General features: G+C 37.0%; 3 protein-coding genes across 10 annotated transcripts; 1 reads left to right on the top strand and 2 right to left on the bottom strand.

Moving 5' to 3' along the window:
• Window positions 1-268: 268 nt before the first annotated feature.
• On the bottom strand, window positions 269-8,293 carry tmem269 (transmembrane protein 269). Of its 7 annotated transcripts, none has more exons than XM_085442842.1 (8): window positions 8,054-8,066; window positions 7,489-7,540; window positions 6,402-6,493; window positions 4,445-4,592; window positions 3,803-3,900; window positions 2,633-2,776; window positions 2,320-2,520; window positions 269-1,865 (listed from the first exon to the last, which is right to left on the bottom strand). In XM_085442842.1, the coding sequence occupies exons 4-8, from the start codon at window positions 4,483-4,485 to the stop codon at window positions 1,756-1,758; spliced, it is 594 nt and encodes a 197-aa protein (XP_085298968.1). In that variant the 5' UTR covers window positions 4,486-4,592; window positions 6,402-6,493; window positions 7,489-7,540; window positions 8,054-8,066; the 3' UTR covers window positions 269-1,755. The 7 variants fall into 7 exon arrangements, with proteins under 7 accessions (XP_085298968.1, XP_085298971.1, XP_085298967.1 ...); XM_085442845.1 differs by having other exon boundaries at window positions 6,444-6,493; XM_085442841.1 differs by lacking the exons at window positions 6,402-6,493; window positions 8,054-8,066 and adding an exon at window positions 8,253-8,293.
• Window positions 8,294-14,858: 6,565 nt separating this feature from the next.
• LOC146685086 (uncharacterized) lies at window positions 14,859-19,353 on the top strand. 2 transcript variants are annotated; one of them, XM_085442801.1, is made up of 10 exons: window positions 14,859-15,105; window positions 16,003-16,028; window positions 16,338-16,423; window positions 16,572-16,604; window positions 16,701-16,790; window positions 17,152-17,254; window positions 17,334-17,386; window positions 17,494-17,572; window positions 17,794-18,659; window positions 18,768-19,353. In XM_085442801.1, the coding sequence occupies exons 2-9, from the start codon at window positions 16,022-16,024 to the stop codon at window positions 18,327-18,329; spliced, it is 987 nt and encodes a 328-aa protein (XP_085298927.1). In that variant the 5' UTR covers window positions 14,859-15,105; window positions 16,003-16,021; the 3' UTR covers window positions 18,330-18,659; window positions 18,768-19,353. The 2 variants fall into 2 exon arrangements, with proteins under 2 accessions (XP_085298927.1, XP_085298926.1); XM_085442800.1 differs by having other exon boundaries at window positions 16,003-16,423.
• A 1,136-nt stretch (window positions 19,354-20,489) lies between these two features.
• Window positions 20,490-25,297, bottom strand: LOC146685085 (uncharacterized). Its single transcript, XM_085442799.1, has 6 exons — window positions 25,195-25,297; window positions 23,605-24,514; window positions 23,240-23,336; window positions 22,756-22,866; window positions 22,144-22,307; window positions 20,490-21,811 (listed from the first exon to the last, which is right to left on the bottom strand). Exons 2-6 carry the CDS (start codon window positions 24,510-24,512, stop codon window positions 20,764-20,766), a joined length of 2,328 nt encoding a protein of 775 aa, XP_085298925.1. The 5' UTR covers window positions 24,513-24,514; window positions 25,195-25,297; the 3' UTR covers window positions 20,490-20,763.
• Between the last annotated feature and the right edge of the window lie 1,588 nt (window positions 25,298-26,885).

The following is a 26,885-nucleotide window of genomic DNA, read 5'->3' as shown; positions in this document are numbered from 1 at the left end:
CTTAAGTTCCAAAAAGCTGTGGCTTACAGAAGACTGATTAAAGTAACTAAAATCACTGAACCTAAACTGCGAGTGATTTCATACACCTCTGAGTGTGAGCTCAAGGATGATGGTTTTTTAAAGGGCGGGCAACAAATCATAATTTGTGTAAATTATGATTTGTTGCCCGCCCTGCTATCTTTAGGCCTGAAAACAGACACATTCAACTGTTACTCTGTGCTCACATTTCATCGGGCTTCTGAACAAATTGGTACAAAACTATATAATCTTCTCATTTCAATTCAATTTTATTTATACAAATCACAACAACAGTCACCTTTATATTGTAAGGTAGACCTTACAATAATACATGCAGAGAAAAACCTAACAATCATAATCATTTGTTACTCACAATGCAGAGAGGCACTAACACCCACTGTGAAACACAATGAGAGATTTCAAAAATGCGTTCTTACTAAATAAGATCTACAAAACAAGTGATTTGTCTCAGATCAGATATATACTGGCCAATATCATCACACACATTATTTCCTCCACCAGCCTCTTCGGGTTTAATGTCTGCTGCACTATGCTTGTGATCAAACTCAGCACTGACTCTGACATTATCTTACCTTTAAGTTGAAGCAGAACGTGCAGTAATTTTACCCACTAGATGGCAGGAAAGGTTTGGAAGCCTCTCTAAGGGTAAAGTCACACTACATGAGGCAGAAAACTGCTGGGGATTTAGTATTTCAACTTGACTCCTTATGCCACATAAGATGTTCTAAAGACACCTGTTGTGACATCACTAATTCATCACATCATTACAGTCCAGTGTGGATTTACTTACTATTTAAACCATAATGCCTCTTAAAACAGAGGCAAATGCATATAATAACCCAATAAAAAAATAATCACACATTGATGAAATAAGGGAATCTATTGCATCATATAGTCTTGAAGCTTAAATAAAAGCCCCTAACTTACAAGAGTACTGGTCAGTAAGTTATTTAAAACATATATTCAAACAGCAAATCAAAATTGTGAAGGACACTACAATCATATTAAATAATTATATTTTCCTTTATCACTGGATTTAAGACCTCTCCGTAAACGGTAATGATCTCAATCCAAAAAACAAACGTTAAAAAATATAATTTCAATCAAAATGGGTCTACTGGATGAATTAAAATGACTTTGTTTTAAAGTATAGATGCAGAGAGGGCATGAAATTCTGAATCTCAATGAGATATTACTTTTGATTCATGGATTAGAGCACATACCTACATAATTGTTACTATTTCAGTAGCCATTTCTTTAACTACACTCAACACTATGAAATAAATATTATTAAGTCATTTGCGATAAACCACAACAAGTTAGAAGTAAGAAAATATTGGAAATATATATATTTTTTAAAATAATATTTAGAATCATACTGTAGATGTGCTTGCTGCCATGTGCTCCCAATACTGACCAAGATTGGATTAATACTGAAGAAGGGGGTTTAATAGATGACAGGATGAAGGTTAATCCTCACCAGTAACATAAAATGCCTTGCTAATCATTCTTACTGATTTTAGGTTCCCTCAGAGGTGTCATCTAAAAAAAACAAAACAAAATAAAAACATTAAGCAGAGTGCATGCATGTGATGCATGAATTAGCTTGAATCCTCCACAGCAGTAAGACGCAGCAGTAATCTGTAAGCCTTGGTTCACCTGGACGGGCTGAGGTAAACCTGTTTGGGAGTGTTTTTAAGCGTGCCAGCATCCCTTTTACACTTTACTGCTCCATAGGGATGTTGGGAACAAAATGTAGGAGACAGACCACAGCAGGTAGTACATACACGCAGGAGGGAAGGAAGAGCAGAACAACATGATGATTCCTGAGAATAAAAACACAAAAAAGAAACTGAATGTCTGCACGAAATGAAGGTGTTGCACTCATTATCTGGGCTTCAATAATGTTTTTTTCCCCCAACACTTCTTATTAATATCGAGGTGTTTACTAGATGCTTTGATCTGCAGAATGGACTGATTAGCCAGCATTCCATCTTTATCACAGCACAAAAACATTTGAATGTGGAACAGCCAGGACATTTTTTCCAAAAAGCAGCTTCAATGAATTTAAATTCAAATTTTGGCACAAAGCGATCTAAATTTACATTTGGACTGGGATAAGTTAAATAAATGTTTCCTTGTGGTTAAGTTTAGAATTCATAAACACATGCAGTAAGAGGCTCAAACCTCATTAAGAATAAATAAGTAAATAACAGTAAAAACATTTATAGGTTTTGGCAGTTCCGGTTAAGATTTTCAGATTCTTAAAAATTACTTTACCTCCAGCGTAGACTACTTTCTTCCAGGCCTGCGACTCCAGCACTCTGTCATGAGGGTAAAAGTTCTGGCTGATCATGAAGAGGATCATGGCAACTGCAATGACTCGGAGCAATGCCATGTTTCCCCCCGACAGCAAAGAGGCACTTGCCAAGATGGCCGACGAGTAAATACAGGGCAGGCCACGATACATGAAAGGGATGCCTATGAGGAAAAACAACACAAACTATGTCCTTACTTTGCAAAGTGATGATTGAAATTAAAGACTAAATTGAAAATGACAGTGTTAAATAAGACTACATTTTTTTAAACTTACCACTGGAGAAGAAACAGAGGCGGACAAAGACAGAAAGGACGTAACACATGCACAGGATGTTGTCGAGCAGATCAGATGTTCTCAGGAGCAATGACGTCGCAATCCCAAAGGTCGTGAAATCAGCAAAATCATCTAGCTTTGCACCTGAACATGAAAAAGGAAGGTTTGGCATGTTTGCTGCTGATAGCTGTACTAATAAGCTTTAGAAAGGCTTGTGTCACACTGCTTCTATTAGCATAGCACATTAATCGTGAAAGCCACAGTAGATGTATTATGTCTCTTCAGCACTGATCTTTGCCAGTGCCATGTCATGTGACAGCCGTGCGGTGAATGTGCAAAAATTTCTCAAGTGGAAATGTCAGTGTCAGCCCAACAGGCAGGCATTCTATAAACAACATTCTCCACTGCCTTATCTCTTTATCCCTCAGGAGCACATAGCATGTTTTCAGCGGATGAGGATGAGGTGATTCAGGCCACGGCACAGATGAACGAGGTGGAATTCCACAGTCCAGGGTCAACAATTTTAGCAATTTCAGATATGCCGAGAACCCAAAGCAACAGGATAAAATAGACAATTGGGCCATGATCCCGTGGAATTAGGCTGCTTAATCAGAAAGTTATTGTTCATTTGACAAAATACGTGGGGGGCACAACAACACCCACCTGCAAAGTCATGCAGAAAAGGCTTGTTGAGACACAAAGCCCCCTGCAATGTGCAATGTGCAGCCAACAATGTATTGTGATGCAACTGAAAACTATTTTGGGATCTCAGAAATTAGGAATTTGCAGACTGGAAGCAATGTCAAAGCTATTTATACTTTCCCTTTTACTATGAGGCATTGGGCTCTTTTGTAAACAAGCCACAAATATAGTCCTTAAAGCGTAAATATGCAAGTATTTAAATATGCATTCATCTTGTCTTGTCTAGAGCACAGAAATAACTTGAAAGAAGTTAACTTGATGAATCTCAAATAACATTGCATAAATTATTCATGACTCTTCTGTTGGAAACATAAGAAGAGTTTTCAATTGCAAAGGTTCCCTTTACTGGATCTCTTTGTGTGGCCAAATTAAAAAAGCTCAGACAAAAAGATTGTGCAGCAAGCCCTGCCAACACCACAGTGGAAGTGTATCTTTGGTAAGTGCTATTGACCACAACACTCCACTTACCCAGTGCAGAGCATGCATTGAGTTGCCTGGCAACTGCTCCATCTGCCAAATCCAGGAGGTAGCCAATCAGAACGAGCCAACACGCAGCGTGATGGTGCCTGAACAAAGCCAGTCATTGTTAGGTTGAACAATTAAGTAAAAAGGGTTAAATGTCTGCAAGTTCAAAAGTTCTGACAATGTTAGAAAAGTCTCTTTTTTTATATACAGAAAATTGCCATTTTTGGGAAAGCAAACTGTGCCTTTAAACTAAACCTAGAGCGGCTCGTAATCTGTTATAAATATTATGATTTTCCTTGATGGGCTAAACACAGGATGTTAATAACATTGTTGTTTGAAAACACAAACAATAAAACCACAATAATAATAATAATAATAACAATAATTGAAAACACTTATATGTTTGCTAAATTATAGCTCAGCTTCTGAAATACTACTTTTATTTTTTCTGTTGTGTTTTCTGATTTATTCCTGGGTTTTGTGAAATTTTGATTGATTTTATTGCGTTGTGTTTAATGACTAAAGTTTGGTTATTGATGCACAACATCATTCATTTCCACACTCATTCACATAATGATTCCTCCTTACAAACTCCGCCCATCCAGCAGCTGACAAGTAAAACCCATTACTCCTTTATTTACTCACCCATTAAGGCTGCTGAGAATCGAGGCCATGCCCATGACCATGTTGGCAACTGACAGTGCATTAGCTGCATTTTTACGTGCAAACTCCTTGATCTGAAGTTCTGTGGCCCGATCGCTCAGAAAGAGTTTTTTGGTGCACTGAAAGAAACCTGAGACCAAACGATAACAGCAGTTAGTATTTTTCTGTGTTAGGTCAATAATCTCTGCTGAGGTTTTAGAAAAACAAAAGCTAAAGCCCTACTGACAGAAGACCACACCAGATGGCATGTTGATGCAAGTGTCTGAATTGGTATAGTTTACTAATCATATTTTGGGATTTAGACAAACTTTAGTTCGAGCACAAGAAGAAAAAAATGTAACAATTCTGAAATGTAATCTTAAACCTTAAGTATACCATCTATTACTTGAAAGAAAAGAATTTTCATGGGAATCATAATGCAGGTCTTTTAATTTTGTTTTTTAAAGGAAAATATTACTCCCTCCTCTTATGTAAAAGAAATGGCACTTACCAAGATGCATGATTATTGGCTGGAGACCAACCTTACGATACATTCATCCCTTTTCAGATCACTACAATGCATTTGTTACTGTACATTAAGTCAGGTGTGTGCAGCCTACCACATGCAACATTAAGGACTGCCTCATTATCTGCTTGTTATATTATCATTTATACTAATGAATCAAACATATTACACATGTTTAACTGTAGCAAAACGCTGTCCAAAATCACATGCAATAACCTCTAAGATCAAAGATAGTATTTGAAAAATAAATAAGTCAATAGCATACAAAATCTGAACAGGATGAATGTAAGTGTTAAAACTCAAATGTGAACTCGTATCATGGATCAAACACACACAAATACTGGTGTGGGGAACAAGTATGGATACTTAGGGGACTACTACATACAGCCTTGGCTACAGTGAGAGTGAGTTGGACCTACTGCGTTGACACATACCAAACAAGAGATCAATTAGCCTGTTAACTCTGGTCAAAACAAACTGACCTTACACAAGGACATGGCAGCAGCATTCACACAGCTTAAATTAACATTAATATTAATAACACAGCAGCCCAGGCTTTAATGGGGACTCTGTCATTAAAATTAACCTGCAACCCACCTAGTTTCCTAGTTGGTTTGTTTTTTCATTATATTGTCAATATTAATAGTTTATAACCAGATTCTATCAGTTTGGATGACTAGGAAAGCAGTATATAAATGCTGTATAAATTCACTATTTATACATAACGTTTCTCATTGTTGTAATTCAATTACATGGTTCTTTATCTTTTCCTGTATTTTGCTTGATACAGCAAGTCAGTACTCAGACCTTTAAGCCATTTTATAAGGGCTTTAAATATGGTCTGTTAAAATAAGGAACAAGTTTAACAGTGTTTATAGTTTTCAGGTCTGGGACTGTTTAGTTCAGCTGCAACCATTAAACAATGTCAAAGTTTGTAAAAAAAAAAAAAAAGCTGATTTATTTTGAAATTAAATAACTTTTTTTTATCAAATATAAACAAGTTTAAATTAGCATTCCCTGTTTATTCAGGATTTAAAATTTAAAGCTCAGACAGCATTCAAAGAAAATACAAACAAAAATATAAGACAGAAGGATGTTTCAAATACTGTTTCAAAGCAATGTATACACTATTAATATTGATAATATAAGCCCCTGCAGTTCAACAATTGGAAACAAACTGCATTTTATGAAAAACAAGCTTGCAGTATTAAGACTACATTCACTATTGCAGTCAGCAACGTGGAATGACTGCTGACACAGCTTCTCTCCAGCCCAAAAACTCCCCCTCAAAAAACAAAAACTGGCCCCACAAATTAAAAAAAATAAATAAATTATTTTCTATCTGCCTCCTCTTTTGTGAGCTTTTTTTTTTTTTTATATATATTTTTAAAACAAGTCACAGTGCTGTCCAAGACAATATGCACAGATAATGACCTGCAAAGCTTCAATATATTTAACCCTTCAAGTGTTTTTCACCCTGAACTTCCTGTGATTCCAAAGCCAGGCGAATTCAAGAGACTCTTCATCTGAAAGAAAACAGCGTATGAGACACAACAGAAAGCCAACAATCACTTGCACTTTAACTTGACAGCATGCTTTTTTACTTTTCATTCAGAACTTTAGCCTAGATTGCAATTTGGTATTTAAATTACTATCTAAATCTTTTTTTACAGGAAAAACAAAGCACAACAGTTAATGCAGATAAGATTCTGCATTAAATCGGGAAATCATGGAATTGCCAAGCTTCCCATATAATCCAGTTGGTTAACTTTTGTCACCCTAAGCATCATTAGAGAACCACGCATGCAGCTTAAACTAGCTAAAAGATTTTACTGGCAAGTTTTAATCTAACCACTCAATTCACTCTCTTGGTCACTAATAAAAAGAGGAGAAAGCCAGAGCCAGAGATGCACTGTCAATTTCAAACAGGTCTCTATTTCTGGGTTGCCCCTAATGAGTGCAAAGCATGACGGGAAGACCTTTGTTATGTAATACCCTATGTTTCCTGGTAACAACTAAAAAGACCAAATGGAAAACAAGGAAAACTCAGAGCTCACGATTCACAAAGGTCGATAATCTTAAGTGAATGCACTGGACAATTTAAACTATATACTTTTTAGATTGAATGTGTTCTGAAATGTTGACATATAGTAAAAAATATATGGTGATGAATTTACAATTAATGCATAAATGATGCACAGCTGTTAACGAAGGTTAACTATGCCCAGTTAACTGAATATGGTGTGGTGCTAAAGTAAGCATTATAATTAGTATATGTACAAATTATAGTCAGTATACAATAATGAACAATAATAATACTGAAGTTGTAACACGAGAAGAAATTTCTCCTATAAAATGTGTTGGTCGTGCTGTGTATGTTTATAAAACTTCTGTCCAAACATCATCATATTTGTTTTCCAGCCCAATTTGATGCCAGTACACCTCAGCTTCCATCCCTGACACCCATGCTGAGGTGTACGGTAATCCAGATTAAGAGAAGAGAGTGAGAAAGGGAACCTACCAGAGGAGGACGTCAGGTGGACCATGATCATGTCTGGCTCAAAGTGCAACAACTGAAAGACAAATTAAAATAAGAGTATTTTTATTACACATACAGTACTGTTCCGGATATATACATCCTTATTTATAATTGCAGATCTACTGGGACTATTTGAGAATTGAGATTAGAAACGATCTTCATAAACATCCCAAAGATCCTAAACAAATGACAGCCATGCAATATCCCTTTCTTAAATCCTTCTGTCTGTTCGTTCTAACTAACAGGACCTTCACATCTGGTCAGCGGAAACCTTAATGCGCAGCGCTCTATCCTAAGAATCGGACAGATTCTGCAGGGTCAGACAGCTCCACCCTTCAGAACAAACACATCCCCGACGACTTGAGAATAAAATACACACCGATCTTAAATGTGTAGAGGTGTTTGAGTCCCCACCCCCAGCATCGATGTTTGAGCAAGATGTGCAACTGCGTCACAACCAGCTGGACAAAAGCCCAGCGAGCCTAAAATCTTGGTATAAAATGTACTTGTTTCATCTAAATTTCATATAAAATGCGTCACATCTTACCTTCGAAGGAGCTCCACTGATTACTTAGTGTATACAAATCAAAGGATGGAGAAACGCACGCACTGGGATCCTATAATCTTATTTTTCCTCGTTATGTATTTTTGTTCTGTTTTTCAGCAGATCAATTTGAAAATGAATTTAACGCCTGAGTTTAATGCTGCCACGGCCTCAATTTCACAGTCATCACACAACCGGTTACCTGTCAACTTCCCAGCCACTTTTTCAGCGGGTCCTTTTAAAGTCCAAGGATAAGTCCGTTGGAACATTCCACCGGAAGTGACGCCCCTGTTGTTTCTGGATTTTTCTGAAATAATGTTGCTCAACTCTGTTGACGGTTACCGCTGAAGTGGAAGTGACATTGAGGAAAAAACACATGTATTATTTATTTATTTATTTGCATGCTAATACGACGTGCGAACACAAGTTAATATGTAACAATATGGAAACCTCAGTGATTACAAGGCTATCAATATTTCAGTGACGCAAAGCTGTGGATCATTGAAGCAAATATGCAACACTGTTTATTATCTAAATATTTTTGTTTGTTTGATGACTTTAAGTGGCTGCTTTTCTGTTTGCAACACGTTTGCATATTAACCTCTTAAGCCCCAATTACTTAACATTTCTGAGGCATTAAGCTGTCACAATGAAAAATAAATTATGAAACACAATGAATGGAGAATTTCTATTTTTCTTTACATGGAATTAATTTTTTGTTTAAAATCAATTAAACTAATGCACACATCCATTTATGTGCTTATGAAATCACCACAAGTCAAAAATCTTAACAGATAATACTAAGTGCAATAATCCTTTCTGTCATCGTTGTATTTTTACTCAGTTGTATATAGTATTTGTATTTGTATTCTATTTTTATCTTATTGTATATTTATTTTATTTTATTCTACTGTATATAGTATTTTATTTTATTCTATTCTGTACAGTTGTGTACTGTATTTATTCTTATTGTATTCTAATTTTTGCCTCATAACTTTTGCACTGTCCACTTCCTGCTGTGACAAAACAAATTTCCCACGTGTGGGACTAATAAAGGTTATCTTATCTTAACACTGAGTCATATTAGGATTTAGAAAGTGGTGTGCTGTCTGGCTTTTTGTCTTTGCTAACTGCCTCCGCTTAGCATTTTTTCTTCTTTTCACTGGCAAAGAAAACTCTAAAGTCAAAAATCATTGTTGGTCTTACAGGTGGCTTTTGAAAACCCAAAGCTCACTATTTACTTAACCCTAAACTGAATAAGTAATAAAATAAATAAAATAGGCTTTTGTTTGCTTGTGTGTTCGTGTTTTTTTAAATTATTATTCTCAGGTTTGTTATAGTGTATTACTGCAACACATGATATAGTCATTATAGAGTGACATAAGTTAAGTGGCAAAATGTTAACAAGTGACTCTAAATGTACAAGCTCTACCTTTTCTCAAGAAGTCCATGTACATGAATTCAGTTTACTTAACAAACTCACTTAAGCACAGATTAATGAAGCATTCACTACTGTGTGTGTGTGTGTGTGTAATACAAGTGTAAATAGACAAATGGTTGGGATTTAATGTTTGGGTTGGACATGATGTTCAAATTTATTTTACAACCCCTACAAACAGAGAACACATGAGCCGTGCGTTGTTACACATACCCTCTGTTGCTGTTACCAATATAACGTTCAATGAATACTGTGACTGTAAAAAACACAACTCGAGAGATTTTTGTTTTGTTCTATCAACAAATCCTCACCCTTTAAAAAGGAATGCGTCTAAATGAATGAGCTGACGCTTACAGTAACCACAGCTTTTCCTTGGTTTTCTTCCATTAACCACATGCTTGCATACATGTTAGGGGGCAGAGTCTACATTTGGAAATGTACTTACAGTTAGGTGCACATGACTTGTGAGACACACAATATCACTACCAACTGTTTATAGATCAAACTTTCCATAGTGTGTCTGCAGTGACATGAAAACATGAGACAGATCACTCAGTGAAAATATACCAAAGGCAGTGACGTACAAGTTGTAAATTTTCATTTTGTATAGATATATTATAAAATATTCAATTTTATAATATAAGCTTCCACTGGAAGAAGGAGTGATTTACCATATTGTTATTAGATTTATTGTAAAAAGAATAAGTTTTTGGACAATAGTCTATTCTTTTTTTAATCATTTTGCCTCTGTTCACCAGTGGATTTTAATAAATAGAACCGTTAAGATGTGGTTGAAGTACCAAAGTTTGAGCTTTAATGCAAGGGCTGTTACAGTAATATTGCATTAAGTGCATTAACACTAACTCTTCATAGACACTTCACTGTACTTATCAAAACTTCGGCACTTATGCACTCCATATTGTGCATAAATGCCATTTTGCACAATATTCATCTGCTGACTTCTGTATTTCTGTATTGTTCTGCTCATATACTTATTCCTATATTTCTCAAATTTCTTATTCTTATATTTTGTATTGTTTTTTAGGTTAGTTGTATGTTGCTTGTGAAGCTTGCACACAACAATTTCACTCACATGTACTGTACCAGTAATGTGACAATAAAAGTGATTTGATTTGAACTGTTCAGGTCTTACAGCTTTTTTTTTTTTTTAATTTTAATTAGAGGCTCCAGAGTAGTTGGACAATTGACTGGCGAGCACTTTCATGGTCAGGCATAAGAGGGGTTAAAAAAAGCAAAATAAACAAAATTATAGAAAAAATAGGAGCGGTCAAATCAGAAACCTAGTTCATTCTTAATAAGAAGAAATGCCTTGTTTTCAGATTTGTTTTCCATAATTAATATAACCTAATCACAACATCTAGCCAAGTCACATTCTTGAGGAGATATGCTCATCATGGTAAAACTCTTCATTCAAGAGATGTCAGTATGCATGTAAATACAATTCATTCACAGTAAGGTGCAAACCACTTTTTACACTCAACTACATGGATTTTGTTGTTTTTAAGAAAACAACTTATACAAAAATGCAAAAAAGTTTTGGACAGATGAAGACAAAGAATAACTTAAAGTAACTGACACATTATCTGTCAAACATGGTGAAATAATATTACAGCTTGATTGTTGAGTCCAACCTCCTCAAGAATGTTCTTGACTTGACATTGTGAATAGATTTTTATTATTTCAGGAAAAACTTCAGCAAATTCTGTGTGTTCCTTCCTTTTAAGAATGAGCTAGATTATTTGTCCATGCCTAAACTTTTTTTCTGTCACTCTGATGGGTTTATTTAGGTTTTTCAGCCTCCTTCATTTGCACCTGGCCATAAAACTGCTTGTCAGTCAACTGTCCAATGACTTTTGATCCTCTGCAAATGTATAAAAAAAGGGGCTTTAATTCCTCAACAGTTAATGCCATACTTGTAAAAGCCCTTCAATTAAAGCTCAAAGTCTGCTCTTCAGTCACAGTCAGTTCATTGTGGTAGTGAAAGGAGGCAAAATTATTAAAATAGGTCTGATCTGAATTGTATTCCTTATTTTTTTGAGTTTATTATTGGAACTAATAATATACATATTGAGAGTCTACAGTTTGCTTGTTACTCCCTTTGCTTCATATTCACTGAATAATCTGTTTTATGCTTTCATGTCACTGCAGAAACACTTTAGACAGTTTGATCTATAAACATCTGGCATTGATGTTGTTTGTCTCACAACTCACATTTGAAAAATGTCAGCCTTCATGTGTTCAGAGATACCACAGACATGACTCCTGTGGCCTAAATGGCCACAGGCTGGGAGCAGATGTGACTGTGATATAACATCTACAAGCAGGAAGATTGTCCATATCAAATCACTATGTCTTGCAAAAATAAACAGCTTTTGGGATATGACTCAAACAGATTTTTACATCATAGAGGGACGCGTGTATATTACAGTCTTATTCAAATTTTCTTCACTGGTTTTCTTGACAGATATGAGATTATGAAGCTAAAGCTAAGCTAAAAAAACCATGATAAGTGAAACATGAACAAGATTCTTCCAGATTTTTACTAGTTGTGTAGTTGTTTCCATTTCACTGGTTGAATTGCTTTCATCACCCTCATCTCATAGTTTATTACTGTTCATCAGCTGTGTTCTTTCTCTGAGTTTATACAAATAAAACTACATTTAAGCAAGAACACAGTTTAAGTTAAGGGCACCACAAACATGTTCATAAGAGTGTAATAAGTTAAGATATTGGATGGAGTTTTGATGCTGATGATGTTTTTAGTGTTTGTTTGTTTGTACCATATGTACATGCTGTTACGCTTTGTTGCTTTTAGTGAAGTGGAATTAAATGCAGAACAAATAAAAAGACTAGAAACAGATATATTAGCAGTTCCATCGCAGCAAACACAGAAGATATCTATCCACCCATTATCCATGTACACGCTTCACATTTTGGGCCACTGGGAGCAGACAGCTGTCCCATCATGCATTTGTTACACCCTGGACAAATAGCCACTCTCTGACACATTTTTAATTAAAAACAAAACAAAACACGTATATCACTTAATACGAAAGTAAAAACAAACAACTGGAGCTATTAACCCCATTTTCTAATCCTCAGAAGTTCCTTTACTCTGCATTTACACAACAGAAACCCACAGGTGGTATCATAACTACAGAAAAGACTATAGACTGGAATTATTTAGAACATTTTATTACTCACAGATCAAATAGCTTACTCTACTAAGCCTTCTATAATGTATGTGTGTATGTGTGTGTTTGTTTTTCAATAATTTCACTTCAGTTTTCTTTCTAGAAATTATCCTGATTTTCTTGCGTTGTTGTTGAATATAAACCCAAATATCCACCTGTACTTGTTTTTTTTTTTATTTGTTTTAAAGATGCATTTATAGTTGACAAGTACACACTGTTGTTGCTTCAACCTCACTGCTTTGCAACACAAATTCTCTCCGTGTGTATGTGTGAGCACTCCAGTTTTCTCTTCTAAGGAAACCATAGCTCTCAGAAAACTCGAACACATAATCTTAATCACTGCACAACCAGTTTAAGATATGTCTATTCACCCTCCCACTCGAGACATTTTAATAACTATTTTATTTTAAGTTACTTAAGAGAAGGATTTTGACAATAGTTGGCTAAAGGACAATCAATGTTTGGTATAGTCTGAACTTCTGGACTGACGTACACGCTCCTCAAGTCCTGCCATCTCAGGTCAGTAGGTGATCTGACAGCCCATGTTTGGTGACAACCTCATCAAAAAAGACTGTGCAGGCTGAAGAAGCATGTGATGTGATTTGTAGTTTCATTTGTCTGCAGATTCTTGCAAAAAGTAAAGGAATATTTTAATTTTATTTCCAGCATTTCTGTGTTAGGAGTTTTCATTTTTCCTGTCCCTATATCATTTATCAGTTATGCTTTCCTCCCACAGTTTAAAGACATTCTTATTATGCTCAATTCCATTTTACCATCAGTTTTGGTCAAACATCCTACCAGCAGGTTTGAAACCTGGGGTAGTTAAGCCAACTAGCGTTTCTCAGCATGAGAATTAATTTATGAGCTATGACCTGAAATGAAGTTCAGCTTATTAATAACATTAAACTAACAATTTGTTGAACTTGTTTGTAATTTGTGATACTAAACTGTTTTGTGATGCATTTGAAAGGGCCTCACCCACAGTCTTTGTTACACTCACGTTCAAGAGGCCATTCTGGTGCTGCTCAGTTTCCCTGCTAACCGTCTCCAAGACTGTGACACAGCACACAGAAAAGCCCACACAGAGAAGCAGTCATGTAAGAAGAAACAATGATTCAAGTGTTGCAGTAGCAGTAGTCTATTCCCACTCTTGAAATTTGTGCTAAATGCTACCTGCATTTTTGACAGCCTTTGTCTTCTATTGTGGATTAGTTCTAGACTCACTGGTGAAACAAAGACACACAGCCCACCAATAATTTGGGACATTTCATAAATTTGATAGCCTTCTTTTTAAGAAACTGCAACTTCATGATTACTTTAACTGTGAAAGGTCTTTAAGGAAGAGAAATGTTATGTCTTAATCAGCAACTGGTGTCTGCTTAAATGTATTTAGGATATTCTCCTGTATTATCACTGTAATTCATGTTATTGAATATGTTATTGAATGTTTAGGCATAATTAGTGCCATAACTAGGGGCTGGAGAGTATCCAACCACATAATGGGTAGGGTACGCCCTCCAGAAGTTATCAGTCTATTACTGGAGGAACACATCCTATTATTATTTACTTTTTTACACTGTCACTTAACAAATAGATAACTAGACTATTGTCTAGTTATCTATTTGGTTCAGAACTGAACCAATGGGACAGGTTATCATGGAATTGGATGGACTTGGATGGATCTGGAATTTTTAATAAGGTGTTTAAATCAACCTCTCAGAGATCATGTTAAAGGTATATCTGTACGATACAATGGATTATTTCTGAACAGTAATGTGAATTACAGCAAAAAACAAGTCTCACAACGTACAAATAGCACATGAATTTTGTTTTTAATTAAGAAACACCAAGGGCAAGAAGAGCATCTTTCAACATTGGAAATGAAACAGTCAAGTCATTTTGACATAGACATTTTTCAGCTGGTACACTTTCATTCATTTATCTGATACAGTAAGAATTTGCTTTTGTCTGCCGCTCAGAAGTGAAGGAGTAAAATGATCAATGAAAAAATAAAAATAAAAACAGCAAGTTAAAATCCAAAACCAAAAGTGCACCTTTCTTTATTTGTAGTGGAGTAAAATAAACCAAAAGCAGCTATCAGTTTCTCACTAACCGCATTTGGTGACAGTGTACAGTGTATGTGTGAAAATCGGACGATCTGATTTCCTCGTGTCAGCATTGTTCCCACATCATCATAATTAATGTTGTTCCAGGTTCAACATTGCAAGTGACCAATCACCTTCTTGTGACGTCATTCCTTTGCGACTTCGAAATACCCGCCTTCGAGTATTTCGAAATACAAGTGAAGAAGCGAAAAACCGCCGCCTGTCCGCCGAATTTGAAGTCAATTCGCCTGTCCGCCGAATTTGAAGTCAATTTAGGATACTTTCCTTTAATAAACGGTAAGCATTATACATATGTTCCTCACTTGGCTTGCGGTTTGTTTGCTAGCGATAGGCTACTTGACGACAGCATTAGCTAACCAGTGTTCCCCAACTTTTTGGGTGTTTCGTGGCCCGGGGGTTGGGTCAGGCAAAATTGCAGTAGCTTCCCTGATCATTTTACAAACATAAGTGAAGAGAATCTGGACTAAAAGGCCTAGACTTATGGTTGTGTGCTGAATCTATGAATCAAACTATCACCTGGAAACATAATTAACTGGTCCATAGCTGTGAAACTGGACATGAGTTCTTGATTCTATGGAGATTAACAGTAATCCAGAAATTTACAAATTTGTCCTGGTACATCGCGTAAATGTTGTCCCAGGGACATCGCGTAAATGTTGTCCCAGGGACATCGCGTAAATGTTGTCCCAGGGACATCGCGTAAATGTTGTCCCAGGGACATCATGTAGAAGTTGCCCTGGGACATCGTGTAGATGTTGTCCCTGGGACATCGTGTAAATGTTGTCCCTGGGACATCGTGTAAATGTTGTCCCTGGGACATCGTGTAATTGTTGTCCCTGGGACATCGTGTAATTGTTGTCCCTGGGACATCGTGTAGATGTTGTCCCTGGGACATCGTGTAAATATTGTCCCTGGGACATCGCGTAAATGTTGTCCCTGGGACATCGCGTAAATGTTGTCCCTGGGATATCGCGTAAATGTTGTCCCTGGGATATCGCGTAGATGTTGTCCCTGGGACATCGTGTAGATGTTGTCCCTGGGACATCGTGTAGATGTTGTCCCTGGGACATCGTGTGATAGCTTGTAAATAATGGAATGAAAATTATTGATTGTTATTAACTTGTGAAAAAGAAGTGTAACAAATCCACATGTTATGTTCTTACACCCTTACAGAAACTGTGACTCCTTCACAATGTCAGGTAAATGTCAACTCATGTTGAATAATCAACCAATCAAGCCTTTTATTATCACATGCAATGTTACACGTACAACTGCAATGAAAATTTCACCCCCTTCTGACCATACATATATTGCTTAAACATCACATTGGGAAGACAGGTCGGAAACAGTTAGGAAGGTCAGAAAACAATTTAATTAATAGATGAGGGGAGAGGAGGAGAAAAAAGAACTACAACCAGACAAAGCTCCTAGAAGACTGAAATGGATGATGGTTGCAGCATGCAAAAAGAAAATGATATCTGTTGACTACAGCATATGCTTTCTCACAGATTACCTTGTGGGAGTAGCTGGACCAAACTCTATTGGTATTTCAAGTTTGAAATCCCTGTTTGACCAGACTAACATTTCAGATGAGGTACCTCTTGACATAAAAATCCTTTTATGTTGTCATAAAACTAATGTTAAATTCTGCTTTAAATACACTTTATTGTACAATTTACTTAATGAATCGTATTCCTTAGTTCTGTTTTTATTTATATGTATTTATTTATTTGTTTTATAAGGTAATAGATGGCCTAATCTATTTGCAGTGTGAGGTATGTTGAAAAGCTTGTTTGATCATAATGACATAGCATGTTTACGTTTTTTGTAATGTATTTGAAAACATAGGTGTATTTATGTTATTTTTATAGAATTTCCCTCACATTTATCCAATACCAAGCCAAATCACTGGAACAATTTTGGATGGGTCCACAAGAGCACAAAGTGCATACTTTTTGAAGGTATGACTTGGACTGTGGTAACTATGTTCTTATCACAAAGGGTTTATAAGTTGCCACTATAAACAAACAGCATTTTCCAAAATTGAAGCCTTGTCAGAAGAACCTGAAAAATACCTTTCTGAAACCTTTTCTGTGTAAAGACTTGTTCAAAAGCAATGCACACAGATTAAAACATTTCTGTCTTGGCCAACTGATAAAGAACACCAAAAATTTAGTGGTGCGTGTTGAGTCTGTGGTCTTGATTTGTTTTGTACACACTATAGAAATTAATTAATGTAAACCAAACAAACAAACATTTCTTTGTTAATCTAATTCTTTTTGTTCTTTTTTTTTTTTTTTTTTTTTCTTCGTCAATTATTAGTTTGCCCAATCTCTCATTGACGGTAAAACACAAGTGGAGGAGTACAACACTGAAATCACAAAGCTCAGGTCCCGACTTTGCCACTACTTATTTTCCTCAATAGGTAAAGATAAAATTAGCTGCCTTCTTTTTCTCTAACATTGGAAAATGTAACTTGTACTTAAACAAATTATATTTTGCAGATCGAACTAGGAAGTGCAGTCAGTGCTGGTGTGTGATTGCAGCCAAAGACCGGGTACACTATGACATGTCCTTAGCCATATAGATTGTTTATTTAATGGACTTTGTTCATTTGTTTTTTGTTTGTTTATTTCTTCTTCTTTTTTTTTTTTTAATTCACAGGTGCAGTGCCAGAAATGTGGTGCATACAAGCACATGCGTTGTTCAAAGTCTGTTTGTGGCATCTGTATCTTCTGTGAGAGTAAGTCACAATATAACTAAACAATGTCCAAAAATGTTTAAAGTGAATTTTTTTTTCGTAATTTTGCCTTTGCACACCAGGACTGTGTAATTAAAGTGGACGTTTCAAGATCCAGTTTTTACACAAAACTATTTTAGACATAACTGTGTCGTATTGTGGGGATTTCTCTTCACAATTAAATTGATATAGTGCTGTTTATATCATTCTTCTTTATGTAACAGCACAGTGCAGCACAGCAGAGGGAAAGGAGTTGTGCAGCATAGTGGGTGGCTATACAGGAGGAGCAATAGAAGTAGCCAGTGAAGAATGTCATCAGGGAAAGCATCAGGCAGCAAATGACAAAGGAAAAGTTCCTAAGGGAGAGAACATCTGCAGCAAATCGACAAGTAACAGTGAGATAGGAAGACTGACAGTCAGAGATGAAGGTACACAGACTGAAGACAAAGAAAAAGAAACAGAAGTATACGGCACAAGTCTGAGTACAGATAATGCTGCTGCTGATGATGTTGACAGGATCGATGCAGATACAGAATTCCAAACTGATTCAGAAGGAACTAGTACAGTTTACAGAGTGCATGGTCGCTTATCTGTACCAAGCTCAAAAAAGAAAACCTACACAATAACAGAAGACGAGATCAAGCGCAGAATCAACGCAGAGAACATGTCAGTTCATGTTTTCAGAGGTTTGATTGGGGTAGATATACATTTCGTGATTTTGATGTCACCTGAAATAAATCCGGGTTACTCGTATCAATGAAGTGACAATGTGGCTGGAAATTGTGCATTTGCTGCAACATATACACAATTACACCATGTAAACAAAAGCATTTAACTTTGTGCGCGTGTGTGTGTCTCTCTCTGCTCTTTTGGTGTTTGCACTTTTTCTTTTTTAGGGCCGTAAAGCCAAACTGCCCGCAATGATTCTTGACAGGCCTAAGAAGGCCAAAACTAAAGTAACAGTGTTTAGTGTTCTGAGTGAAGAGGAGGCTGGGGAGCTAGCCCTCGGGTTTGCCGGAAGATTGGCCTGCGATGTCACAACAGACATGGTCTGTAAAGGCATCGACCATTCAAGTGCTGATATGACAAAGTAAGTTAGTAAAACAATATGAAAGTTGTATCTTTTTTGGTATTATTTGTCATTTCCCCGTATTTGGGTTATTGGTGTAACATTGTTAATCTTACTTTCTAATAACAGACAGACTCTTCTCAAAATCCAACACAATCTTAAACATGAGCTGACTGATTCCTCAACCTTCAGTTTGCTGACACACACCTTTGGCCCCGCTGCACTGGATTCTGTCATTTCATTCCTGTGTGAAAAACTTGATCTTGTCTCTTAAATAATGAAACCTTTTGTGACTTTTGTTTGTTCTGTAAATCAGAATCTTGAAAATTGTTCATTGTTGTTCTAAGTTTGTGTTAACTATTTGGCAAAAATGATTGGTTCCTAATCCAAACAGCATAATGACTGTTCTAACACATATCTTAAAAATGCTACAAAGAAAGAAAATTATCACATATGTTTCAATATGAATGTAATTGTGTCACACTCGGTTTGTAGTAGCTTTCCTGTTTTATTTTGAGTTTTGGTATGTTTACACTGTTATTTTTATTTCCCGTGTGTTCGTCTTCCCTTATTAGTTTTACTGTATTTAATTAGTCTGATTTAATAACTTATAATTATTTACTTTCCAGTGTTTATATATGCTCCTCGTTTGGATTATTGTTTGTTTGAGTTCTGCCTGTCTTTTCTATTAAAGATTTGGACTTTTGGACTATTAGTGGACCTCGTAGGTTTTTATTCTGTTCAATTGGTAATTGACTGGGTTTAATTTAGTGGCCTGGAAAACAGGCCGGAGGGGTCTGGTCATTTTAACCCCCTAAGACCCGAAATCTTCCATGGCATGCATTTTTAATTTCTCTTTGATATTTGGGCCGATTGGAACCCGATGAATGTAAAAAGAAAGAATTACCAGGTTTTGTTTTTTTTACCTAATTTTTGTTTCTGAGAAAAATGAGAGCCACATATGAGGACATTAATTTGAAATTTCGATAGAACAGTTGCAGTATAATGTCCTCATAACTGTATATCAGGCACTTGTTGATCAAGATTTAGTATTTTGGTCTAAATAACCCAAAATGTGATGTCCACATGTGTGGACGCCAGGCTGGAGTAAAGTGTTAGAGCTATTTATACCTATGTAAACTTTTATACACTGGTTTTTACCTGTCTTGTTTCAGAAAGGTTTAAAAGGGTAATGTCCACAGTTTATTTGTTTATTTATTTGTTTGAATTCAACATATTTTATTAAAGTAATTGAGCTTGAACACAGAAAAAACTGAATCAAATAATCATAAAATCAAATCACTTGCATATACTGAAGTCTAATCTACTCTGAGCTAATGCCGGTTTCCAACACTAATGATCGGGTGAAGGAGAGAGATGAGGGTGTGCACGGCCACTGGTGCTCTTATCCCTGTTCTTTGTGATACAATCCAACAGGAAAGCAGTCAAACCCTTGGACATTAGCCAAGTTAACGTTCACAAATATATACACACAGAGGAACTCTGAGCCCCAATGTCAGCATTAGCACAAACATGCCACTTCATACCAAATCTCAGTGTGAGGTCAGGTGTTAGTCTCATTCCATTATTCTGGCTATATTTTCTTACTCATTACTATTAAACTTATACTTAAGACTAACTATTAACAAAATCACACCCCAATAACTCTGTTATTACACTTTGTATTTAATCATAAAAAGGCTGGATGTTGAAACCTTTTACTTCTATTTTGTATGAGCCAGGATTCTCAACAGCTGATACTCTATGTCCAAAAAGTGACAGGTATCGTTTTATGGAGCAAAAAACTTAAGAGCGCATATTTTATAAATAATACCAACAATTACAAATGCAGACCTTTAATAGTAATAAGTAATCCTTTATTTATAATGCATAGCAATATAAAAATAGTAACATATGAAAATATTACAATGGGCACAGATGAATTTGTATCAAAAACAGCAACCAAGCCAAAGTAATGAATAACACACATAAATAACAACTGCTTGAGAGACCAAACAATTTCTTTTCAACTGTTCCTTGGCAGAAAGTTAAGACAGCTATTCAGCTTTAGGTTTCAATAAACAGAAGTAATGGATGCAGTCCCTTTGAAATGTCACACAAAAGTCTACTTATGCATATACTTAGCTTTAACTCTTCTCTTTTTTGTTTTGTATTCCAAAAGGTTTTCATTTTCTCCAGAGGATGTCTCTCTTTCAGTGGTTATCGACTGTTCACATTCATTTTCACAGACTGTTGGAATGTCGATGCTGGCCGAACGTTTCTTGCTAGAATACAATGGCCTAATTTTGCGTGCATTCTCTGTCGTCTTTATTTCGTACTGGCATATACTTTTGCCTACTTGTTTTGTTTTTAAGACATTTGTATGCAGTTCATCTATCATTGGAGTAATACCCTCTGGAATGAATGCCCACTGTTTAACTGTGTCTAAAACAGCATTTAGTTTTCCAACTGCATCTTCTGTGCATTTTTTGTCTGTGCTTTCAACTACAGGAGTGTCATTCAAAGTTGATAGAGGACTTTTCAGAGAGTTTTTCATTTTTTTAAAATGGCTACAAGCCACCTTCAGGCAAGCACATGTGTTATAGTGAGAGAACGTACAACAAGTGCACTGAAGTGTTTCAGCCGATGCAAAAAAACACAGATTTCCAAACAAACTTGGCATTTTTATCACTTTCAAGTCCTCACAGTGTACAAAGTAATGCCTTTCTTTCACTGCAATTCTTGCCAAGGTAGAAATGTCTGTTTCCATGTTTGGATAGATGTCATTGTCAGCCTCTGCTAATTTTGCAAGTAACACTAGATGCTTGCAAAGAAGTCCTCGTAAGCCATATGTACAGTTGCAGTAGGACTCAACAGGGCAGACGTCATACACCATGTCTTCTCTTGACTCAGATGGGACTTGATATGCATTAACTCCATGGCTGTTCTTGACTGTAATTTTAAGAGCCCAACCACTTTCCATCAGTCTTGAAGCAGTCTCTGAAACTTGAGACAAGGGGTCAGCAAACCTGTTTTTCATGCGGCCCACATCTTGCAGGGTTTTTATGACTGAGAAGTAGTCGTCGGCCTTCCCTAGGAGCACTTCAATCAGATCATCCAGACGCCTATTCTTGTAGCCAGATAAAAACTGGTATTTCAGGCGGTGGAAAAATCTGAAAAACAGTTATTTGAAATGATTAGTAACTGTAATTGAAGGAATTTAAAGTTTTAATCAAGACTGTATTATTTTTTTAAAAATTGGAATACCTATTGCACACGTCTTTTATAAAGGAATGCTCTGTGCCGGTTTAGCTGATTTAGGCAAATCCACCTACTCTGTTTTTTGTTGTGATAACATAAAAAACGCTGCTAGAATTTAAAGGATTTGCCTAAAACCTGTTCTGGCAATGACATGACGAACCTACTCAGTTTAGCCTCTTGGATTAAAGCATAATATCTTTTTTTCAGCAATACAATTGAATGAGGTCAAAATAATAAATCATACCTTTCAATCACATTGTTTGTTTCAGAACGAGCGTGACTGAAGCGACGGCCGTAGTCACACATGTGGCCAATGCCTTCCCAGTGCTTCTGAAAATACTGGCACACCAAAGGGTATTGCTTAAATGTCTGGCAGAACTCTGCTGATGTGGCTTTAAAGTCGTCCTCCTAAGAGAATTGGATGCAACAGAATATATTTCAATCCATTTAACAGACCTATTGAAATCTTTAATATTATGTATTGAAGCCCTTTTCCTTTTATTGAATAACATTAAGAATTTTAAGTTATTAATAATATGTCGTGTTTTTGTATTAAGAAGCAATTATTTCTTCCCTTACAATGGCTAAGAAGGAACACTAAACCTATAAGCATATTTGGTTTCAGCATCTGTCTGTGAAAGAATCCCACTCACAAGTTCTACTGCACAGTGGGTGACACAATGATGGTCTGCACAGCTTAAGTACTTGTTTTGATAAGCAAGATAAGAAGCCAGTTTTAGAAATTGTTTCAAAAATCTATTTTGTATCTCTCTGTAACTTTTTTTAGCAACTGAAAGTTATTATGCTCTTAGTGTAATCAAGAAATCAAAATGTGAAATAGACAAATTACACTTACAGATGTGCAAGCTTTCAGCTTACAAAAGAAAGAAATGATTTCATTTCTCTTTTGGGTGTTAGAAAGCCCATGGACCCCGGACTCTGATTTTGAAAGCCATCGATTAACAGCCTGTGAATGTAAGAGAAAAAAAGTTAATCTGGAGAGAGAGACAGAGGAGCAGCTGTACAAAAAGCATAAAAGAAAGCTGACGTCCAAAAATAACTTTGTCACTCACTGGACAAGAGGACCTGTGCATTACAGAAATCAACCAGGCAAACATATTTTTAAATGTCAAAAAGAGCTTTGGGAAGCAGCCACCAGAAGATGAGTGCACTGTGGTCTTAAATGGATGGACATAGTCACTCAACATTTTATCCCTTTATATTCATTAACCTGAGTAGGTGAATATCACAATGAGGCAAATCATGACAACAGGACCCTGTTGTAAAAATGTGTTTCAGGTGCATCTTAGACAACGTGAAAAGAAAACAATGTGGTTTACCTGCAAGACATGGTACCAGCATAGAAGGATAGCTGACTCTGGAAAAACCTTCTGCAAAGCATTTATTTCCGCAAAGTCTTTGTCAACCATAAATGCTCTACAGAAAAAAAGAAAACACTAAATGAGATTAAACAGTATGAAAATGTTTTTGCTATCTCAAAGCACCACTTCAATGCCAAATTAAACATTTCAACTCACAAGTAGATATATAAAATACTGCATACAGCCTATAGGAATAACTTTAACAACTGGAAAGGAAAGTTTTTTGCAGCCCATGCTGCAGCTATAGCATTAGATTCTGGCATGTTATAACTTTTTTGAAAAGGAATTATTTCAAAATCAATAGCTGTCAATGTATTATTTACCTCGGGGAAGTTGGGAAATGCTCACAAACTATTCCAAGAACAGTTTCCAGGGTTTTCTGACTTTCGTTGCTGACAATAGCATAGGCCACAGGGACTCCATGCCCATGATCATCTCTTACAACAAGTGTGAATAAGGGAAATGAATACTGGTTAACGCAGTGCGTGGTGTCAACAAATACTAACTGTTTTGCATAGTTCTCCATGTTTGATTTCATTACAGGTGTCTGCAAAACAATCATTAGTTCTTGGTCAGATGTGTATGGTTGATAGAAGAGAACATGTTCTTGATGTTTTCCATTAAGTAAGGTATGTACACTTTGACTGTCTCCACAGTTAAAGTGCTTCTTCCTCATCATGCAGGTTCTAACACTGTCAATGTCACGTGGTGTGACAAAATGCTCTCTGTTGTGAAGATCTCTGTGTCCATGTTCTTTGGCCCATTTATGACATTCGGTTAGTATGATGGCTGGCTTAGTTCCAAGGGAAAGCAGTTCCTCAATCTTCCTCCTCAAATCACTGGAAATATTGTTGAAATGTGCGTCTTTTGGGTCCGAAGGATCATGCCCATCATGCTTATCATATGTACGCTGCACGATGACTGTGTGGTCTTTCCAACATTTGAGTACTTTAAATGAAACATAGGCCTTACAGCCCACTGCTCTGTAGCTGTTTCGACTTTTTTTCCCAGCTCTGATGCAGTTGAATTTGTAATAGTCTCTTTTCCTGTCTTTACCTGAGGCAACATTTAAACATTTATAATGTCCATGAAGGGTTAATGAGTTCAATTTTTCTAACACAACACTGAATGGGTCCTCCTGGCATTGTGACACATGCACACAAAGTTGTGTGTCTTTTCCAGTTCTTTTTTTTTCGTCATTCAGAACACTTCTTCTAATTATGTCGTCCATTTCTGGTGGAAAAATAACGAAGGTTTAATTAGTCAATATTCATTAATTCATTTTAACTTGTTGTGGGGTTTTTTGCAATACAATGTAAATATTAAATATAATATTAAAAAATATATATATATAAAATAATATAAAACAAACAGGGGCTAAAAGAAGCTAAACTTTCATATGGTATGTCTCTGGCAACTTTAACATGATGTCCCAGGGACAACATCTACACGATGTCCCAGGGACAACATTTACGCGATGTCCCAGGGACAACATTTACGCGATGTCCCAGGGACAACATTTACGCGATGTCCCAGGGACAACATCTACGCGATGTCCCTGGGACAAATTTGTAAATTTCTGGATTACTGTTAATCTCCATAGAATCAAGAACTCATGTCCAGTTTCACAGCTATGGACCAGTTAATTATGTTTCCAGGTGATAGTTTGATTCATAGATTCAGCACACAACCATAAGTCTAGGCCTTTTAGTCCAGATTCTCTTCACTTATGTTTGTAAAATGATCAGGGGAGCTACTGCAATTTTGCCTGACCCAACCCCCGGGCCACGAAACACCCAAAAAGTTGGGGAACGCTGGTCTAGAGAACACTGGTTAGCTAATGCTGTCGTCAAGTAGCCTATCGCTAGCAAACAAACAGCAAGCCAAGTGAGGAACATATGTATAATGCTTACCGTTTATTAAAGGAAAGTATCCTAAATTGACTTCAAATTCGGCGGACAGGCGGCGGTTTTTCGCTTCTTCACTTGTATTTCGAAATACTCGAAGGCGGGTATTTCGAAGTCGCAAAGGAATGACGTCACAAGAAGGTGATTGGTCACTTGCAATGTTGAACCTGGAACAACATTAATTATGATGATGTGGGAACAATGCTGACACGAGGAAATCAGATCGTCCGTGAAAATCCAGTTTAAGAGCAGATACACATAAGGCACCCACCAAGGGGCACACACACCATCATTATCTGCTTTAATGTCCTAACCTGGACCACAGCGTTAGCTTTCTTCATCCCGCTTGTTCATGATGACATCATTCTGTGCACTCATACATTTGGAGCCTAAGACTTTTTTCAATTAGTGAATAATAAGACCACTTTTCATCCATTTGACCAGGAAGGGGAGGTAAGTGACGGACGGAAGTGAGGTAAGTGACGGAAGTGATGTTGTAGGTGACGTCAGACGCCGGAGATTTTGGCGGAGAAAAAGCAAATGGTAGCATAGAGTTTAACAAAGGTTTTCCAAGCTTCAGTATTACCAAATATACTAATCAATTGTCATATAACTAACAACATCTGTTTTATCATCTCTAACACCCTGGAGGACAACGGGGAGAGTTTAGACGCTCTCCAAGATTACATCGACCGCTGTTTTCAAGATTTAGTAATGCATAAGGCCCAGAGTGCATCTTCCCCGGCCAAAATCGAGACGCCGTCATCGAAGAGAAGTCGCCAGGCAGACTCCCCCGGTACAACATCGCCTGCCGGCAAAGACATCGCAGAAATCCTGGAGTCAATCGACAAGCGATTGTCCAGTTTCGATGCGAGGCTGTCCCTGGTGGAGATCTTACACCGGGAATTTAAATCTCTGAGAGAATCCCTGGAATTCAGCCAGCGGCAGGTGGAAACGCTTGCCGCTGAAAATGCCACGCTACGGGAGTCGGTTAAATCTCTCACCGATAACGTGACCCAGCTAAACATTGAAAATAAAAAAATAAAAGAGTCCGTTATCGATCTACAAGCCCGTAGCATGAGAGATAATCTTGTGTTTTCTGGTATTCCAGAAACTGCCGGAGAGGACGCAGAGGCAACGGTGAAAAGCTTCATTAAAATCCACCTGAAGCTGCCGGAGGACACCGTAAAGAACATCGACTTCGATAGAGTACATCGCTTAGGGGGCGCGCGGTCGCGGACCGGGAGACCACGGCCTATTGTGGCCAAATTCAGTCAATTCAAACAGAAGGAACAGGTGAAGAGTCGCGGCAGAGAGCTGAAAGGAACGGACTTCAGCGTGAACGACCAGTTCCCCAAAGAGATCCTGGAACGACGCAAGGTCCTGTTCCCAGTTCGACGTAGCTTTATCCAGAAAGGCTCCCGTGCTGTCATCGCTGTGGACCGGCTCTACGTGGACGGACAGCTGTACCGCGACCCCGGCACCACACCGTGGTTATATTAACTGCACTCCAGATAAGAACCCGCTACACTCTTTTCTTATTCATTCACACTTTCTCCTTTAAAATGTGTTTAACCTAGTAATATCAGTAGGATGTCATAGCAGATATAACACCGTCACCCTCCGTCATTGCTTTAATTGGAATGTTTCCGTTTCGTTTCCTTTTTTTTGTTGTCGCTCACAGTTCATGTGGTTTC

Source organism: Copadichromis virginalis, linkage group LG20, assembly GCF_057382275.1.
Source record: "Copadichromis virginalis isolate Kocher_CV1m ecotype Utaka linkage group LG20, C_Virginalis_male_GT1.1, whole genome shotgun sequence".
Classification (NCBI taxonomy): domain Eukaryota; kingdom Metazoa; phylum Chordata; class Actinopteri; order Cichliformes; family Cichlidae; genus Copadichromis; species Copadichromis virginalis.
The sequence above is the reverse complement of the archived record's forward strand: the minus strand, read 5'-3'. Positions and strand labels throughout refer to the sequence as shown.